The sequence below is a fragment of the Staurois parvus genome, unplaced genomic scaffold, assembly GCF_062004578.1.
Source record: "Staurois parvus isolate SC_StPar_1 unplaced genomic scaffold, SC_StPar_1.0 ptg000906l, whole genome shotgun sequence".
In the NCBI taxonomy this organism is placed as follows: Eukaryota; Metazoa; Chordata; class Amphibia; order Anura; family Ranidae; genus Staurois; species Staurois parvus.
Window position 1 is genome coordinate 295,562 of NW_028318702.1, and position 21,382 is coordinate 316,943.

Sequence of the window (21,382 nt, forward strand, 5' to 3'; positions counted from 1 at the left end):
GGCTGCATTTTTTTTTTATATAAATAGCCCCCTTCCTATTTATAAAAAAAAAAAAAAGGCACCGTGAGTTTGATTGTAATGTATGTGAATGTTCTAACATGCACTTTTACCCTTTTACGAAGCCTCTAAGTACACGGCTACAGACAGAGCTGACCTATGCCACCACCTCTTCCATTTACCCCAACATACATTTCTCACCGTTTTAGTTCCTCTACTCTAATTGACTATCAAAACTTTTTTTTTTTTCAAAACATTACAGCAGGCTTTAAGGTATTGTCAAGTCTTCTTAAAACAGGCAGCGTTAGTCACAGACGATAAAATTGCCATATTCTTCATAAATGGGGAAAAAAAGGGTCTTTTTCCTTTTTTTGTTATTAGGGATATAATAATATCGTGCCTAGAATAATGTAAAATAAAACAATGTTACGACTGTCGGCCGGTCCCGTCTGATCTGGAGCACAATATACCACATTAAAACAAACAATGAGACCAAGGTTTTTAAAAAAGAAAAAAAAAAAAAAAAGTCATTCACCCTACTACGAATGTATTTTCAGCTCTACAAAGATGCTCTACAAGCCGTACCAGAGGCTACAAAAGTACTGTCCTAGGTCTACAGTTTCTGGTACGGCGAAAACGATCTTTTTTAGAAGGCTCCTGAAAACAATAAGCTAGTGTCAATATTTCTATCAGAAGGCCCCATTTTTATCATTTCGTCCACAGGGTTCTGGGATTTTTTAAAAAAAAAAGGAAATTAAAAAAAATCACGGTTAATTAAAGGTCCAGCAAGCTCCCGCCCACCTCTGTCCCTTGCAAGCTTCCTTATGCTTCTGGTAGCAGGTCTCTACACGGAATTTGCGACCACAATCTTCGCATGAGTAGAGGTTGCTCCCATGAGTCTTCATGTGCTCCGTGAGGTGGTGCTTGAGTTTGAATTTTTTGTTACAGACGGAGCAGCCGAACGGGCGCAGGCTAAAGGTCAGCATGATGTGGCGATCCCGTTTGGGCTTCACGGCGAAGCGTTTCCCACACAGGCAGCCAAATTTTTTCCCATCTGGGGCAGCCACAAGTTTAACGGGGGCGTGAATAGTCTGGGCTTGAAGGGCGGGTGCGACTATCTCATTACCGTGCAGGTCCAATGGCTTAGAGATAGAGAAGGAGGGAGATTCGGGTTCCCCGTATAACTTGTTTGGAAGACAAAGAGAGACGTCAGAAGATGTAGGTGGGGACGGAAGAGGCACCACAAAGCTCATCTCTGAAGGGTACCCCGACTTCTCTGGGTCTAACTCCTGCTTCACCTCTGTCACCTCAAAAGTTTTCAGAAAACCACTATCATCATCAATTTGCTCCTGCTTGAGGAAGATCACATTGGGGCTACCAAGAGAGGAGGAGGATGAAGGAAGAGCATATGAGCAACTTGCACTTTTCATTTCCTCCTCCTCATCTTCCTCTTCTTCAGAAACCCGAACCTTGATCACATCTTCATCATCCGAGTTTACCGTGACTATTGTGGGTTGCTTGTCTTCTCGCGGAGGCTGAAAACTGCTGCTGGGCGACTGACTTTCACTGGCTCGGCTCGACCAAACAGGAGTACACACTTGCCTCTCCTTGAGAAGTTCACAACATCGATCGACCACTTGCCACATCTGAAGACCACTGGCCACCAAGAGATGGGATGGCAAGGCCTCCATTTCAAGTGACAGACTCCCAGAGTAGATTAGCTGTAGCAGGTTCTCAAACGCATCGGGCTGGATGACAGTGGGAAGAACCAAACAGTTGGTGTCATTCAACAGCAGCTTGTCGTGAAAGTATGGGGAGGACGCAGCCAGGACCGTCTTGTGCGCTCGGAATATTCGGTCTTGGACCTGGATGGACAGATCACAGAATTTCCCCTCCAACCGCTGCTTGTTCAGGGTGTCTAGAAGCACAGAGCTGTAGTGGGGAAAGTCCATCTGGATGCTCTCACTGCCAGGCATGGTGACCACCTAAGAAGAAGAACATCAGACAATGAGAGTGGAACGCGAAAACCATTAAAGTCAGTTAAAATGTGGCAAAGCCTAAATAAACAGCACAGGCAAGGATTTAACTGGAAGGCACCAGAGCATCTGCTCAGGCATAGAGAAGACAATATCACAATCAGAAAAAAAATTATCTTTGGACTTGTTCATGAAGCTATGGAGTAAAGCTGTTCTTAAACTCAGAGAAAAGAAGCCTTCAATTATGTGGGAGAGATGCAATAAGTCAAAGACAGAGGAGTTTTATGCAAACAGGAGCAAGCCAGACTAAAGAAAGCGAAGGGAACTCACCAATTCCCACTCCTTCTGGGGAACCATAAAAGCTCAGCCAGTTCCACTTGGAACCTTTGAACTTGTGGCTCTTCTAACAGCTGAATCCAGACAGAACATCTACAGTGCTGTGAAAAAGTATTTGCCCCCTTCTGATTTTTTTTTTCCATATTTGTCACACTTAAATGACTCAGATCATCCAGGGATGTTTTTTTTTTTTTTGCTTTTAGCCCTGCTGCGGGCCAGCAGCAGGGCTCGCCTGTCAGGTGGAAGCAGCAGCAGCAGGGCTCGCCTGTCAGGTGGAAGCAGCAGCAGCAGGGCTCGCCTGTCAGGTGGAAGCAGCAGCAGCAGGGCTCGCCTGTCAGGTGGAAGCAGCAGCAGCAGGGCTCGCCTGTCAGGTGGAAGCAGCAGCAGCAGGGCTCGCCTGTCAGGTGGAAGCAGCAGGGCTCGCCTGTCAGGTGGAAGCAGCAGGGCTCGCCTGTCAGGTGGAAGCAGCAGCAGCAGGGCTCGCCTGTCAGGTGGAAGCAGCAGCAGCAGGGCTCGCCTGTCAGGTGGAAGCAGCAGCAGCAGGGCTCGCCTGTCAGGTGGAAGCAGCAGCAGCAGGGCTCGCCTGTCAGGTGGAAGCAGCAGCAGCAGGGCTCGCCTGTCAGGTGGAAGCAGCAGCAGCAGGGCTCACCTGCCAGGTGGAAGCAGCAGCAGGGCTCACCTGCCAGGTGGAAGCATTCAGGTGCGAGCACTGCAGCCTGATTGCTTCCACACAGCCCACAGTGCCAGCCACTCCCCCACTCCACTTGCCCATCTACGGGCCTGGGACTGGTTCAGTGGGTGTTGTGGGATATGGTGGAGGGGAGGGAGGAGAGCGGACACACGCTCCCCTTCTTGCCCTGACCCAGAAGTGATGTGACGTCACTTCCAGGTCCCCATTTGGCAGATTTCCGGTCATTGAGGCCGGGAAAGAATGTAATGCGGTGCGATATGCACTACATTACATTCAGTGGAGCACAGGGGAGATATCCAGGGACTTTGGACTCTCAAAAAAGAGAACCTGTCACCAAAAAAATCATCACATAGGGGACTTTGTCCCCTATGTGAATAAAAAAAAAGTTAAATATTTTTTTTTTTTTCTTTTAATGGAAGTTACACCCAAGCATATAACCCCCCCTTCCGCCCAAGTTTTTCAAGGCCCCCCCCACATATGTGCGCACGCACAGACATAAAAGTATGCACTGGGGCCCCTACACAAGAAAACGTCGATTGCGATACACGTTACATATCGCCGCACACGCCAGAATGAGGGCAATAATTCCAGCACCAAATCCTCCGTAACGCTAAACCGATGATCTATAAGGGGCTTTAAATGCGCTGCCTGTAGAAGTCATAGGGTACTAAAGCTTGTTGCCGTTTCAAGAGTATACGAAAATTTAAGGTTTGACATGTTGGATATCTATTTACTCAGTGCAACCTCGTCTTTTATATTTTACAAATGAAAAATTGGATAATTTATTGCTTTTTGTGCCATAAAATAACCTAAAGTGGAGTTCCACTCACGCTATCAAAAAATAAAAGTCAGTAGCTACAAAAACTGTAGCTGCTGACTTTTAAAAAACAGCCACTTACCTGTCCCACGGTCCTGCGGTGTGTCCCCCACAGCCCGTTTCACCTGCTGTCCTGTATTCCAGGAGGCCGACATCGTCAGTGTGGGCACCCGGCTGTGACAGCTTGCAGCTTCACAGCCGGGTACCCACTGCACATGCGCGAGTAGCGCTGCACTTCATGAATGGTCCTGTAGTCTTCTGGGACCTGTTACGTGTCCCAAAAAGACTACAGGGAGGGAGGACACCTTCCCCTTCCGATCGCCTAGGTGATCGGACCGGGTACCTGTCAAATTTGGGTACCCTCCCCCCCCCCCCAAAGGTGCCAATCCTTAATGGGGAGCGGGGGAGCAGTCCTTAAAGCAGAACTTCCCCTTTTGGGTGGAGCTCTGCTTTAAGTGTATTTTTTGTTGAAATTTTGCATTTTCTAGACCGTTGTGATAATATCGTGCGACATAAAAAATTGGAACTACCACTATTTTATTCTCTAGGATCTCTGATTTCAGAAAATATATGATGTTTTGGAGTTTTGTGTAATCTTCAGGCCTTAAATTATTTTTTAAACTTGTGCAAAAAACACAAAAACGGCTCTGGCAGCAAAAGGCATGAAAGATAAACTGGACACTCCCCTTTTCTGAGGAGCAGCCAATCGGTGCTCACTACTCTGCAAGGTCTCTCCCCTCCCTGGTAGTCCCCGGGTGTGGTGCTGGAGACAGGCAGAGGAGGAGGAGGAGGAGATATACAGCGGAATGTTAAAAATATTAAACATTTAAGTCGCCATAAAGCCCCTTTTGTTTTTAAAAGCCCCGACATTACTTAAAGCAGATTTAAATACAGTTTTGGTTACAATTTAGATTGTACAAGTAGATTGTCATGAGGGACAAGTAGATTGGGGCACTGATTTAGTCCCTGGACAAGTAGTTTTTTTACATTTCCACACCCTTGTCATCAAACAAATTGCAGCATGCTAAAAGATCTCCAAAAGCAACACATCATGCCACGATCTAAAGAAATTCAAGAACAGATGAGAAACAAAGTAACTGACATGTATCAGTCTGGAAAGGGTTACAAAGCCATTTCTAAGGCTTTGGGGCTGCAGCGAATCACGGCGAGAGCCATTATCCACAAATGGAAAAACTTGGAACAGTTTTGGAACAGGAGTGGCCGGCCTACAAAAATCACTCCAAGAGCACAACGACGACTCATCCAAGAGGTCATAAAAGAACCCAGAACAACATCGAAAGAACTACAGGCCTCACTTGTCTCAGTTAAGGTCGGTGTTCATGATTCATCAATAATAAAGAGACCGGGCAAAGATTGCCTCCATGGGAGAGTTCCAAGGCAAAAGCCACTGCTAACCAAAACAAACAGAAAGGCTCGTCTCGCATTTGCCAGAAAACATCAAAGACTTTTGGGAAATATTATGTGGACTGTTGAGACAAAAGCTAAACTTTTTGCATTTCATAAAAAGAACATCCTACCAACAGTCAAACATGGTGGTGGTGGTGTGATGGTCTGGAACTGCTTTGCAGATTCAGGACCTGGACAACTTGCCGTAATTGATGGTACCATGAATTCTGTGCTCTACCAGAAAATCCTGAAGGAGAATGTCTGACCATCAGTTCATAACCTCAAGCTGAAACCAGTTCTTAGGTATTGGGGGCAATTACTTTTTCTCATAGGGCCGGGCAGGCTTGGACAGCTTTTTTCCCTTAACCACTTGACCTCCAGAGGATTTACCCCCCTTAATGACCAGCTCTCTTTTTGCTACTCGGCGCTGCACTAATTCAACTGATAATTGCACAGTCATGCAATGCTGCACCCAAATGAAATTTATGTCCTTTTTTTCACACAAATAGAGCTTTCTTTCAGTGGTATTTGATCACCTGTGCGCTTTTTATTTTTCACGCTATAAACAAAAAAAGGCCAAAAATTTTGAAGAAAAACGATATTTTTTACTTTCAGCTATACATAATATATAGTAAACTCAAAGTTGGTTATAAATTTAGGCCAAAATGTATTCTGCTCCATGTTTTTGGTAAAAAAAATCCCAATAAGTGTATATTGATTGCTTTGTGTGGAAGTTATAGCGTCTACAAACTATGGTATAGATACTGCAATTTACGCCATTATTTTGCTATACAGCGCTGCACTAGTTTAACGGACAATTGCGCGGTCATGCAATACGGTACATAAATGAAATTTAAATCCTTTTTTTCCCTACAAATTGAGCTTTCTTTCGTTGGTATTTGATTGCTTGTGCGGTTTATTTTTTGCGCTATAAAAAAAAAAAGCCTGACAATTTTGAGGAAAAAAAAAAACAATATTTTGGACTTTTGCTATAAAACATGTCCAGTAAAAAAAATTGTAAAAATCAAATTTAGTCATAAATTTCGGCCAAAATGCATTCTGCGACATGTCTTTGCTAAAAAAAAAACCCAATACGTGTAAATTAATTGGTTTAGGTGAAAGTTACAGCGTTTACAAATGGCGGGGAAGATACTGGGATTTTTAGGTTTTTTTTATACTAATAATGGCGGCGATCAGTGACTTATGGCGGGACTGCGGCGGACATTCTGACATTGGGGGGTACTGACTTGGGGTCACTGACACCCCTAGTGACACCAATACAGTGATCAGTGCAAAAAAAAAAAAAAAAACACTGACACTGTACTAATGGCACTGGGGAGGAAGGGGTTAACTTTATTATTCAGGGAAGGGTTATCTGAGTGAGGGGAGTGTTTTACTAGGGGGCAGGGGTGTGTACTGCAGGGAACACCGCTGATCAGGAGAGAGAAACTCTTCTGTCCCTATCAGCTTGTCCTCGAGCTGTCAGGGAGCTGACAGAAAGCACAGCTACTGCAGCTGTGCTCTCTGTCAGCGATTGCCGCCGATCGCTGGGACATAGCCGGTAAAGACTGGCTGTGACCCAGCGACTGACATCCGCGGCTGTGATCAGTGGGACAAGTAGGGCGGTGGCGCGCCTCACGTGCGCCCCCTACCTGTTTTCAAAACACACGTTTTAAAACGTGCTTTTGCCCAGCCGTGCCGCCCTGCCGCCGTATTTCTACAGTGGCTGGACGGCATGTGGTTAATAAATGAAATCACCATTTAAAAACTGCAATTTATATTTACCATACTCGGGTTATCTTTGTGTAATATTAAAATGTGTTTGATGATCCGAATCATTTAAGTGTGACAAATATGCAAAAAAAATAAAAATATCAGGAAGGGGGGCAAATACTTTTTCACAGCACTGTAATCCCTTTGTGGACTTATGCTGGCCACACACTAGTAAAATTCCATTCAAAATTTTTCTTTTTAAAAAAATTTGTAAGATTTTCTAATCGTTAGGGGGACCAGATGGATGTTCCTCGTTAACCGCAGTGATGAGTGAATTCGAAAGAGCAGGGTGGAGATTTTTTTCTAAATTGAACAAATTTTTGACAGTGTTTCGTTAGGGAAAGTTCATTAATTTCAAAATCAAACATTAAATGCAAATGGAGTTTTGAAGTGCTTTCGAACAACAGTCAAGTAATTGAATACGTTTTCATACGATTGTTCTTTTCATAATCTACTAGTGCAGGGTTACTCAACTGGGGTAGATGGCATCCCCTCTGCCAACACATGTAGAGCTAGGCAGGGAAGTGGCTGGGAGAGTGCTATCTGCGGCACGTTGTCCTCTGACGGCCCCTCCTCCTGTCCTGTCCATTCCAGGTACTTGTATGTGATCAGCATATTGCTCTGGTGAGTTTATTCATTTTATCTGGTGGTGGATTGGCACATGGTGGATTTTGTTGGACACTTTTCATTTGCTGCACCATATAAAAAGTTTCTTTCGGACTTTATATGATTTATATATGAATTTTTATACTTCATGATTTATATAGAATTTTTTTTTTTTTGGACACTTTTTATTAGCGCAATCTGTTTGTTTAATAACTTGTATGTGACATCACATGGGATGGACAGGAGAGGAGGAGGAGGTGGCAGGGAACAGCGTGCCACCTTGTGTTTGCAACTGCATCCCTGCCATACTCTACATATGAAGGAAACCTGTACTGTAATGTGCCCCATGTAATGTACAGGGCTGTGTGCCCAATAATGTGCCCCATGTAATGTACACGGCTGTGTGCCCAATAATGTGCCCCATGTAATGTACAGGGCTGTGTGCCCAATAATGTACCCCATGTAATGTACAGGGCTGTGTGCCCAATAATGTGCCCCATGTAATGTACAGGGCTGTGTGCCCAATAATGTGCCCCATGTAATGTACAGGGCTGTGTGCCCAATAATGTGCCCCGTGTAATGTACAGGGCTGTGTGCCCAATAATGTACCCCGTGTAATGTACAGGGCTGTGTGCCCAATAATGTACCCCGTGTAATGTACAGGGCTGTGTGCCCAATAATGTACCCCGTGTAATGTACAGGGCTGCGTGCCCAATAATGTACCCCATGTAATGTACAGGGCTGCGTGTCCAATAATGTGCCCCACGTAATGTACAGGGCTGTGTGCCCTATAATGTGCCCCACGTAATATACAGGGCTGTGTGCCCAATAATGTGCCCCATGTAATGTACAGGGCTGTGTACCCAATAATGTACCCCATGTAATGTACACGGCTGTGTGCCAAATAACGTACCCCATGTAATGTACAGGGCTGTGTGCTCTATAATGTACCCCATGTAATGTACAGGGCTGTGTGCCCAATAATGTACCCCATGTAATGTACAGGGCTGTGTGCCCAATAATGTACCCCATGTAATAAACAGGGCTGTGTGCCCAATAATGTGCCCCATGTAATATACAGGGCTGTGTGCCCAATAATGTACCCCATGTAATGTACACGGCTGTGTGCCCAATAACGTACCCCATGTAATGTACAGGGCTGTGTTCCCAATAATGTACCCCATGTAATGTACAGGGCTGTGTGCACAATAATGTACCCCATGTAATGTACAGGGCTGTGTTCCCAATAATGTACCCCATGTAATGTACAGGGCTGTGTGCCCAACAATGTACCCCATGTAATGTACAGGGCTGTGTGCCCAATAATGTACCCCGTGTAATGTGCCCTGCCGTCATGTAATGTGCCCTTATCAGCAAAGGCAGTGCTGACAATCCAGAAAGCAGTTGGCACAGTTGGGTGTTGCTTACCCCCTTATTTAGATTCAAATTTTCATGCATTTTTCAAGCATTACCTGGGGAAAACATTTACATTGAACCCTAAGCCCGAGTAATGCTCTGTGTTAAATGCTAAATAGACCCTGGTGTCTCCATAAAGAGGACCTGTCATAAAGTATACTATCATGGCGGAAGGGGGGGGGCTTATCAGACCCTTTGTGGTAGTAAAATAGTAAACATTTATTTTTAAACTAATAAAAAAAAAAATGAAAAGCAGCCCAGGTTCTCCATTCATGAATCCATACACACATCCATACACACATCCATACACACACGTAGGACCTTTGTAGTTGAACAGCGACCAGGGAACACACATTAGGTATCAGCACACAGCACAGTCATTGTTAATGGTTAACTCTAAACCGATGAGCTGTAAAGATTTCTAAAGCATTACTTACCAGCAATTAGAAGTATCATCATTTTGTAACACATTTTTCTTGACATACACTATATTGCCAAAAGTATTGGTCGGCCGGCCTTTCCACGCACATGAACTGTAATGGCCCCCAGTCTTAGTCCGTAGGGTTCAATATTGAGTTGGCCCCGCCCTTTGCAGCTATAACAGCTTCAACTCTTCTGGGAAGGCCGTCCACAAGGTTTAGGAGGGTGTCTATGGGAAGGTTTGATCATTCTTCTAGAAGCACATTTGTGAGGTCAGGCACTGATGTCGGGGGAGGAGGCCTGGATCGCAGTCTCCGCTCTAATTCATCCCAAAGGTGTTCTATGGGGTTGAGGTCAGGACTCTGTGCAGGCCAGTCAAGTTCCTCCACCCCAAACTGGCTCCTCCATGTCTTTATGGACCTTGCTTTGTGCACTGGTGTGCAGTCATGTTGGAACAGGAAGGGGCCATCCTCAAACTCTTCCCACAAAGTTGGGAGCAGGAAATTGTCCAAAATGTCTTGGTATGCTGATGCGTTAAGGGTTCCCCTCACTGTTACTAGGGGGCCAAGCCCAACCCCTGAAAAACAACCCCACGCCATAATCCCCCCTCCACCAAACTTTACACTTGGCACAAAGCAGTCAGACAAGTACCATTCTCCTGGCAACTACCAAACCCAGACACGTCCATCATATTGCCAGACAGAGAAGCGGGATTCATCACTTTAGAGTCCAGTGGCGGCGTGCTTTACACCACGGCATCTGACGCTTTGCATTGCACTTGGTGATGTAAGGCTTGGATGCAGCTGCTCGGCCATGGAAACCCATTCCATGAAGCTCTCTACACACTGTTGTGCTAATTTGAAGGCCACACAAAGTTTGGAGGTCTTTAGCTATTGACTCTGCAGACAGTTGGTGACTTCTGTACACTTCAGCATGCGCTGACCCCGCCCTGTCATGTGACGTGGCCTACCACTTGGTGGCTGAGTTGCTGTTGTTCCCAGCTGCTTCCACTTTGTTATAATCCCACTAACAGTTGAGCGTGGAATATTTAGTAGCCAGGAAATGTCACGGATGGACTTATTGCACAGGTGACAACCTATCACGGGACCACGCTTGGAGTCACTGAGCTCCTGAGAGCGACCCATTCTTTCACCAATGTTTGTAGCAGTCTGCATGCCTAGGTGTCGATTTTATACACCTGTGACCATGGAGGGGATTGGAACACCCGAATCACATGATTTGATGGGCTGGCCCAATACTTTTGGCAATAGAGTGTATCTATGGTATCTATTTACTCAACACAGTTTTGTCTATTACATTTTTGGGGGAAAAGTCAAGCTCAGTGGATTGCTGTAGGAAAGTCCTGGATTCTTTCTTAGATACATAGACTATAACTGGATATAACATTTATAGGTAAAGTTGATCCAGAGAATATCCGATTGCCTCTCGGGGAATCAGGAAGGAATTTTTTCCCCTGCAGGAGCAAATTGTGTCATGCTTTGCTGTTTTTTTGCCTTCCTCTGGATCAACTGTGGGTGTAGGATTATAACTTTTGTTTTTTTTCTTTTGTGGTTGAACTGGATGGACTTTTGTCTTTTTTCAGCCAGACTAACTATGTAACTAAGGTTTACTGAAAATATAGGTCTGAAAAACCTTCTGGCTCAGTTTAGTGCGGCGAACTGAGCAGGAAGTGGAAGCAGGTGTCAAAACCAAATTACCTGCTCCCCCCTCCCCCCCAAAAAGGTGCCAAATGTGGAAGCGGAGGGGAGATGAGGCAGAAAAGCAGAGCTTCCAATTTTGGCTAGAACTCCACTTTAAAGGGTAATTTCACGAAAAAATCAAAGGTGACTTAACTCCAAATATCATGGACACCCCCCCAGACCTTGTTGCATATATCGGATGTGATACCCCGAGTTGCCGGTGTAGCGGTCTTTACCCCACAGTACACAGCCCCGAAGTGGGTATCCATCATAAAGGCAAGCGCTCATTGGCCAATGTAGCTACGTGCTGTGTTGACCAATGGGAAGCTCAGAAGAAAGAAGTGCTTCCCATTGGTCAGTGCGATCATGTAGCTGAGATATTTCCAGTCAGTTAACCTCTTCATTTTCCATGATAAGGTGATCTTGCTCTTTAGGCAGAGAGAAGAACTGGTGAAGTTTCTATTTAACCCTTTTACTGTGATTGACGACACTCACCGGTCACTTTATTAGGTCCACCTTGCTAGTGCCAAGAAAATCTCCCCCACACCATTACACCACCACCACCACCAGCCTGAACCAATGATACAAGGCAGGATGGATCCACCACACCATGACACCACCACCACCAGCCTGACCCATTGATACAAGGCAGGATGGATCCACCACACCATGACACCACCACCACCAGCCTGACCCATTGATACAAGGCAGGATGGATCCACCACACCATGACACCACCACCACCAGCCTGAACCATTGATACAAGGCAGGATGGATCCACCACACCATGACACCACCACCACCAGCCTGAACCATTGATACAAGGCAGGATGGATCCATTCCTTCATGTTGTTTACGCCAAATTCTGACCCTACCATCTGAATGTCACAGCAACCAGTTTGCCCATTCTCCTCTGACACCAACAAGACATTTTTCTCCACAAAACTGCCAGTCACTGGATATTTTCTCTTTTTCGAACCATTCTCTGTAAACCCTAGAGATGGTTGTGTATGACAATCCCAGTAGATCAGCAGTTTTGAAATACTCAAACCAGCCCATCTGGCACCAACAACTATGCCACATTCAAAGTCACTTATATCCCCTTTCTTCCCCATTCTGATGCTCGGTTTGAACTTTAGCAAGTCGTTTTCACCACGTCAACATGCCTAAAGGCATTGAGTTGCTGCCATGTGATTGGCTGATTAGAAATGTGTGTTTTCAAGCAATTGAACCGGAGTACCTAGCAAAGTGGCCGGTGAGTGTATACCACACAGCAGTGACAGCGAGGGAGTTTTACACACATTCGAGGGGTGTGTGTAGGTTCCTCAAGCCAAGATGTCACCTTTCCGACCCCGTTCACGTTTTGCGATTTGGAAACACTGGCAGAATCACCGTGATTCTGGCCGCAATTACAAATTGAAGCAAAACGCACTACATGCACTTGGGTGCCATTATTCTTAATGGAGCCCCAAATGCGGTGCGATTCTACTGTGATTGCTGCGAGACAAAAAACGCGTGTTTAAGAGTCACGTGAAGCTTGTCACATAAAAAGGAGCAGGAGCTTCTTTTGGGTGACAACTGTGCATAGCGCAACCCATTTAGGCTAGGTGCACATCTCCGCGTTCCTGCGGGCCGCGTTTTACGCAGATACGAGAGCCCATTCATTTAAATGGACTCCCGGGACACACAGGGAAGAAGTCCCTGTACTTCTTCGGAAAATGCAGCTCGCATGGGAACCTCGGGTCCCAGTACGGTTGCGATTTCCAGTGCGGGCAGCATGCCATTTGAATTAATGGCACCCGCCCCCGGGTCTGCATTCCTCCTAGAACAGGGGCGGACTGACCATTTGGAAACTTGGGCACTGCCCGGGGTCAGTAGGGGGCCCCATGAGATGCCCCTGGTACCTTTTTCATAGGCTTTTTTGAGTTTGGGCAAGGACACAGGGGCCCCATGATCCCCTATTGCCCGGAGGCCCCATAAGTTGTCAGTCCGCCCCTGTTCCAGAATATACTAGAAGGAATAGAAATTCCTTCCAGAATATACTATGGGAAAGTCACACTGTCATGGACCCATACGTTTCCATAAAGTTTATTCCGATAAGCGGAGACAATTTTAAAATCAGAAATGTAGTGTAAGTGGTGCCAAATTACCAGACTCTGTGGCTGTGGTGGAAAATCTGCCAATCCTGGAAGGACCAATGGGCAAAAGGACCCAATTACCAAAGTTTACGGAGGACCGTTCACATGGATGTGAAGATGGTCTGCCTTGAGTGGGTGCCACAGCGCACCAGAAATGACGTCACCGAGGTCCTGAGAGGCAACCAGAAGCTAGTCACAAGATGCCGTGTTGGACTGCAAACAATCAGGTTGACATGACGGCGCGTTTCGCGCGCGTGTGCTTTGTCAAGTCATGTGCAAATCATTTGCGGTCCAACCCAGCATCTTATGGCTAGCTTCCGTTTTCCTCCCAGGACCTCGGTGACGTCATTTCTGGTGTGCCTCGTCACCCACTGGAGGCAGACCATCTTCACATCCATGTGAATGGTCCTCCATACACCTTGGTAATTGGGTCCTTTTGCCTGTTGGTCCTTTTTTCCACCACAGCCATGGAGTCCGGTAATTTGGCACCACTTACACTGTACATTTCTGTTTTTAAAATTGTCTCTACGTATCGGAATAAACTTTATGGAAACGTATGGGTCCATGACGGTGTGACCTTCCCATAGTATATTCTGGAAGGAATTTCTATTTGGATACCACTTCTATGTATGCCCTGAGCCCTGTTCTCTTCAGACTTATTAAGAAAAATATATTGTATATTATCATTATACAGGATTTATATATTATTATTATTATACAGGATTTATATGGCGCCAACAGTGTGCGCAGCGCTGTACAATATAAGGGAGACAGTACAATTACAATACTTTCAGTACAGGCGGAATGTGAGGGCCCGGCTCGTGGAGCTTACAATCTAAAGTATACCGAAGTTTGTCATTTTTATGTTTTATAGCCTGACATGTTGGTTGTCGGTACAACCTCAACTTTTATCATTTACCAAAACAATTAGTAAGGTGTTGCATTTATGTGCCCTAACATTGACTTCAGTGTATTTTTTATTGAAGCTTTGCACTTGATATGGCATAATAAATTAGAACTTTCACCAGTTTATTCTTCAGGGTCACTGCTTTCAGGAAATATATGTTTGGGGGGGGGGGGTGATTTTTAGGCCTAAAATTATTTTTTTTAAACTGCTTCTGTGCGGCCCTACAGCAGAAATACTGCTACAGGGCAGAACAGCTGCACAAAATGACATGTATATATATATATATATATATATATGTGATCTTGCATTTCTGGTTGGGGGGGGTGCGCACGCCCTATCTGCGCTGCCATTCGCGGCCTCAGCTGTCGATCACTGGGTCCCGGCCGGTAATTCCCTACTGGCACCCGCCGATTGCCGAGCATCGGTGACGGGGAGGAGAGACCTGTGTATAGTAAAAAAACAAAACACAGATCTCTCCCGTCAGCTCCTGCACACTGCTTTGTATGGCTCTGCATAGCAGTGTGATTACAGTGAAGCGCACACACAGCACATAGTTAACCCTTTGATCACCCTAGAAGTTAACCCCTTCCTACCCAGTGCCATTAGTACAGTGTCAGAGCTTTTTATTAGCACTGATCACTGTATTGGTGTCACTGGGGATGTCAGTGACACCAAGTCAGTTCCCCCCCCAGTGTTAGAATGCCCACCGCAGTCCCGCAATAAGTGGCTGATCGCCATCATTACTAGTACAAAAAAAAAAAAACCCAGTATATATACCACCATTTGTAGATGCTACAACTTTCACATAAACCAATTAATTTATATGTATTGGGTTTTTTTTTTTTTTTTTTTTTAACAAAGATGTAGCAGAATACGTTGGCCTAAATTTATGACAAAATCTGATTTTTTTAATAGCAAAAATTAAAAAAAATTGTTGGTCTTTTTTGTTTATAGCTGCAAAAAAAAAAAAAAAAAAAAAACGCAGAGGTGATCAAAAACCACCGAATGAGAGCTCTGTGGGGAAAAAAAGAACGGCAATTTATTTGGGTGCAGCGTTGCATGACCGCACAATTGTCAGTTAAAGTAACGCAGCGCTGTATCACAAATAATGGCCTGGTCAGGAAGGGGGGGGGGGGAATCCTCTGAAAAGCGAGGGGTTAAACGTGTGCAAAAAAAAAAAAAGGGCAACAATCAAACTGTCAGTGAAAGTGCTAAGGCATGGCAATGCACAAATCGGAGCAAGAGGAGGGATTTTTCTAGGCTGCGACAATACAACGCGGTGATGCGAGGATTCTGCGCTGAAATGAACGGTTTTTACCAATGAATTTAAATGTATTTCTGTGACAAAGAACGCACTTTTTCCTGTGAGAAGCCGCACAGCTGTGTCTGGTCCCCTCCTGCACGTTGCTTATCTATAGTCTCCTCTGTCAGTGTGCAGGAATTTCGGAGGGGGGATTGTGTGCGCTGATAATGGGCGCACTGTGCTCTGTATTGTGAATGCCGACTCAGAAACCTCCGCAGGACGCTCATGTGATAGACACACTCAACGACTCCAACTTTTAAAGCTGAACTCCGGGACCTTCCCCTAACAATAGAAAATAGTTTACATTCGTTTAAAAAATGACCTCTGGAAGATGTTACCCCCTTCATGACCAGGGCATTATTTTACTATTCAGCACTGCGCTACTTTAACCACTTGTCGACCTCGCTATAGCTGAATGACGGCTACAGCGCGGTTGTCCAGTTCTGGGAGGGATTCTATCTACATACCCCCAGGGAGCGTTCTATTGGACACAGCTGATCGCAGATCAGGGTAAAGGGCCAATCTCGGAGGTCCTTTACCATGTGATCAGATGTGTCCAATCACAGCTGATCACATGTAAAACAGAGTTGCCGGTTATCAGCAGTCCTTTCCCCACACACTGTGTCTTGGTGAGGAAAGGAGAGCCGATAACCAGCCAGGCTGTCAGTACATGGTTTACAGTGATAATCAGGGCACTGATCATCAGTGCATCTCCATCAGTGTGCCAATCAGTGCAGCCTCATCAGTGCCCAACAGTGCGGCTGATCAGTGCCCAACAGTGCAGCCTCATCAGCGCCCAACAGTGCAGCTGATCAGTGTCACCTCATCAGTGCCCATCAGTACTGCCTATCAGTGCCCATCAGTATTGCCTATCAGTGCCCATCAATACTGCCTATCAGTGCCCATCAATACTGCCTATCAGTGCCCATCAGTGTAGCCCATCAGGGCACATCAGTACTGCCTATCAGTGCCCATCAGTGTAGACCACCAGGGCACATCAGTACTGCCTATCAGTACCCATCAGTGTAGCCCATCAGTACTGCCTATCAGTGCCCATCAGTGTAGCCCATCAGGGCACATCAGTACTGCCTATCAGTACCCATCAGTGTAGCCCATCAGTACTGCCTATCAGTGCCCATCAGTGTAGCCCATCAGGGCACATCAGTACTGCCTATCAGTACCCATCAGTGTAGCCCATCAGTACTGCCTATCAGTGCCCATCAGTGTAGCCCATCAGGGCACATCAGTACTGCCTATCAGTACCCATCAGTGTAGCCCATCAGTACTGCCTATCAGTGCCCATCAGTGTAGACCACCAGGGCACATCAGTACTGCCTATCAGTACCCATCAGTGTAGCCCATCAGTACTGCCTATCAGTGCTTATCAGTGTAGCCCATCAGAGCAACCTCATCAAGGCACATCCATGAAGAAAAATTATTTGCAAAATTTTATAACAGAAACTAAGAAAAACTTCTCAAAATTTTTGCTAATTTTTCATCTGTTTAGCAAAAAAACCCCAGCGGTGATTAAATACCACCAAAAAAATCTGTCTCTGTCTGACTCAAAAGACATGATAAAAATGTCATATGGGTACAGTGTTGCATGACCACGCAATCGTCAATCTAAGTGCAACAGCACTGAAAGCTGAAAATCGGCCTGGGCAGGAAGGGGGTAAAAATGCCCGGCAGGCAAGTGGTTAACTGGCAATTGTGTTGTCATGCGATGTTGTACACAAATTAAATATATATCATTTTTTCCCACACAAATAGAGCTTTCTTTTAGTGCTATCTGATCACCACTGGGGGTTTTTTTTTATTTTTTATTAAACAAAAAATAATGATATTTTTTACTTTCTGTTATAAAACATTTCCAAAAAAATCAAAAGACTTCATAAATGTAGGCCAAAATGTATTCAGCTATATCTTTGGTAAAAAAAAAAAATCCAATAAGTGTATATTATTTGGTTTGTGTGAAAGTTACACTGTCTACAAACTATGGTGTACTGACGGCCGATCTCATTTCTTGAGGCCCTAAAAGGCCAGGACAGCACAAATACCCCCCTGAATGACCCCTTTATGGAAATTGTGTGTACTGTGCGTTGATTTTACTAAGCAATGTGCCAGTTTTTATTCCCTGCTTTGCAGAGAGAAAGAGGAAAAAAAACTGCACATTGCTGCGGTATGAGGAGAGCTCTGTGTTGTTTACCAACACAGAGCTCTCTTCTGTCATTTGCTGTACCGATCCTGGCTGGGACGGTACCTGCTGATTGGCTTGTGCTGCAGCCAATGACAGCACAGTCTTCCGGGTCTGGAAGCGCACCTAGAAGAAAGCCACAACGTACAGGTACATGACCGCACCTGTACGAGCCAAATGTACTGCGGTGGGTCAGCAAGTGGTTATACTCCCCTAGGTGTACTCTCTGATGCTGCATCCGTCCCCCGCCAGCTCTGCACTGAGAACTGAGCGAACAAACACTGCTGATCGCTCAGTTCTCCCCGCCACTCTGAGCAGAGAGCCATGACTGTCAGTCACCAGCTCTCTGCTCGCTGGAGCGTTGGGCTATGGAGAGGGAGGGAGCGGATGGCTTAGTCTCCCAGAGGCACAGCTGAGAGGCTGAGCCAGGTGCCGGTCCAGGCTTCTGGGTTGGACCCGACCATATGGACCGGCTCAGTGACGTCAACGGGCTGAAATCAGGTCACAGGAGTGCAGAACGAACTGTGATCCTGTGGTCCATGGGAGAAGTTCAGCCAAAGCAGCTTTGTCCATACTTCTGTGTTTTAACCGCTTCCCAGACCGCCCTATAGCAGAAATACTGCTACAGGGCGGCACTGGTGCGCAAAATCAAAAATATATACGATTTTGCATTTCTGGGTAGGAAACCACACACACGGCGCCATAGTAAAACAGCACACAGTTAACCCTTTGATCACCCCACATTAACCCCAGTGACACCAAGTCAGTTCCCCCACAGTGTCAGAATGTCTGCCGCAGTCCTGCAATAAGTCGCTGATCACCGCCATTACTAGTGGAAAAAAAAATCCAGTATCTATACCGCCATTTGTAAACACTAGAACGTTCACATAACCAATTCATTTACACGTATTGGTGTTTTTTTTAGCAAAGAAATGGAGCAGAATAGATTTTGGCCTAAATTAGCTTCTTTATTTTTTACCGGACATGTTTTATAGCAAAACGTCAAAAATATTTTTGTCAAAATTGTTGGTTTTTTTTTTATAGCGCAAAAAAAAAAAAAAAACGCACAGGCGACCAAATACCAATGAATGAAGGCTCAATTTGTGGGAAAAGAGGATGTAAATTTCATTTGGGTGCAGCGTGACCGCGCAATTGTCAGTTAAAGTAACACAGCGCAGTTAATTTACATGTATTGGGATTTTTTTTTTTTTTTTTTTTTTTAAGCAAAGACGTCGCAGAATACATTTTGGCCTAAATTTATGATGAAATTAGATTTTTTTAGTGAACATGTTTAATAGCAAAACATCAAATATAGGTGTTTTTTTTTTAAATTGACGGTCTCCACAAGCGTACCATCCCCGAACGTTGCATTTACCGCTCCCCGAGAGGTACCGCCCCCCAACGTCACATCCACCGCCCCCCGAACATTGCATCCCCCGCTCCCCGAGCGTACCATCCCCGAACGTTGCATTCACCGCTCCCCGAGAGGTACCGCCCCCCAACGTCACATCCACCGCTCCCCGAGTGTACCGCCCCCAAACGTTGCATTCACCGCTCCCCGAGAGGTACCGCCCCCAATGTCACATCCACCGCTCCCCAAACATTGCATCCCCCGCTCCCCGAGCATACCATCCCCGAACGTTTCATTCACCGCTCCCAAGAGGTACCACCCCCCAACGTCACATCCACCACTCCCCGAGTGTACCGCCCCCGAACGTTGCGTCCACAGCTCCCCAAACGCACCACCCCTGCACACTGCTTCCCCCACTCCCCGAACATTGCATCCCCCGCTCCCCGAGCGTACCATCCCCGAACGTTGCATTCACCGCTCCCCGAGAGGTACCGCCCCCCAACGTCACATCCACCGCTCCCCGAGTGTACCGCCCCCCCAACGTCACATCCACCGCTCCCCGAGTGTACCGCCCCCAAACGTTGCATTCACCGCTCCCCGAGAGGTACCGCCCCCAATGTCACATCCACCGCTCCCCAAACATTGCATCCCCCGCTCCCCGAGCATACCATCCCCAAACGTTTCATTCACCGCTCCCAAGAGGTACCACCCCCCAACGTCACATCCACCACTCCCCGAGTGTACCGCCCCCGAACGTTGCGTCCACAGCTCCCCAAACGCACCACCCCTGCACACTGCTTCCCCCACTCCCCGAACGTCGCATCCACCGCCCCAAACGTCGCGTCCACAGCTCCTGCAACGTCGCGTCCTCTGCTCCCCGAATGTCGCGTCTAGCGCTCCTCAAGTGTACCGTCCCCAAACATTGCATCCACTCCCGAAACATTGCGTTCACCGCTCCCCGAGCGTACCACCCCTGAACATGGCTTCCCCCGCTCCCCAAATCACTTCTACCATTCAGTGACATTCCTCATATCACAAACCATACAATCCATAGACACACCATACTATACAATCCATGTACACACTACATACAATGTACACACTACATACAATGTACACACTACATACAATGTACACAATACAGATACAACGTGTCCCTCCACCCTCACCGGCTGTACATGACCCGCTCACCCCCTCCCCCCCGGACAATGACACAGAGCGGATATCCCCCGTATACAATGTATGGAGTGGAGGATGGGCTGTACACCGAGCTCCCCCCATACACTGCACACCCCGGATCCCTCCTCACCTCCGCACAGCTCAGGCCGCCTCCTCCTCCTCTTCACCGATCCCGACACCTCGCCCCTCCCCAACCGTCACCTGACCCTGCGACACCGCCACAGGGACAACCACCACTTAACCCTGGGACAAAACTACAGGGACAACCATCACCTAACCCTGGGTCACCACTCAAGCGACAATCACCACCTAACCTGGGATATCCATACAGGGACAACCATCACCTAACCCTGGAATATCACCTAACCCTGAGACAATACGAGGGACAACCAACACCTAACCCTGAGACAATACGAGGGACAACCAACACCTAACCCTGAGACAATACGAGGGACAACCAACACCTAACCCTGAGATAATACGAGGGACAACCAATACCTAACCCTGGGACAATACGAGGGACAACCAACACCTAACCCTGGGTCATCACTCTAGGGACAATCACCACCTAATATCCATACAGAGACAACAATCACCTAACCCTGGGAGAAAACGAGGGACAACCAACACCTAACCCTGGGACAATACGAGGGACAACCAACACCTAACCCTGGGATAATACGAGGGACAACCAATACCTAACCCTGGGTCACCACTCTAGCGACAATCACCACTTAACCTAGGATATCCATACAGGGACAACCATCACCTAACTCTAGGACACCACTACTGGGACAAACATCACCTAACCCTGGGACATCACTACATGGACAACCATCACCTAGCCCAGTGACATCACTACAGGGACAACCATCATTTAGCACAGGGACACCACTACGGGGACAACCATCACCAAACCCAGGGACATCATTGCAGGGACAACCATCATCTAGCCCAGGGACCTCACTACAGGGACAACCTTCACCTAACCCTGGGGCATCACTCCAAGGACAACCATCATCAAACTCTTTGATATCACTATAGGGGCAACCATCACCTAACCCTATGTCATCGCTGCAGGGACAACTATCACCAAACCCTGGGACATCAATAGAGGAACATTCACCACCTCACCCTGGGACATCACTAGAAGGACAACCATCACCTAACC

At 46.5% G+C, this 21,382-nt stretch overlaps 1 protein-coding gene across 1 annotated transcript; it reads right to left on the reverse strand.

The window, feature by feature from the left end:
• Positions 1 to 271: 271 nt before the first annotated feature.
• On the reverse strand, positions 272 to 20,908 carry ZBTB9 (zinc finger and BTB domain containing 9). Its single transcript, XM_089656445.1, has 2 exons — positions 20,342 to 20,908; positions 272 to 1,982 (listed from the first exon to the last, which is right to left on the reverse strand). The coding sequence occupies exon 2, from the start codon at positions 1,971 to 1,973 to the stop codon at positions 768 to 770; it is 1,206 nt and encodes a 401-aa protein (XP_089512571.1). The 5' UTR covers positions 1,974 to 1,982; positions 20,342 to 20,908; the 3' UTR covers positions 272 to 767.
• Positions 20,909 to 21,382: the final 474 nt, after the last annotated feature.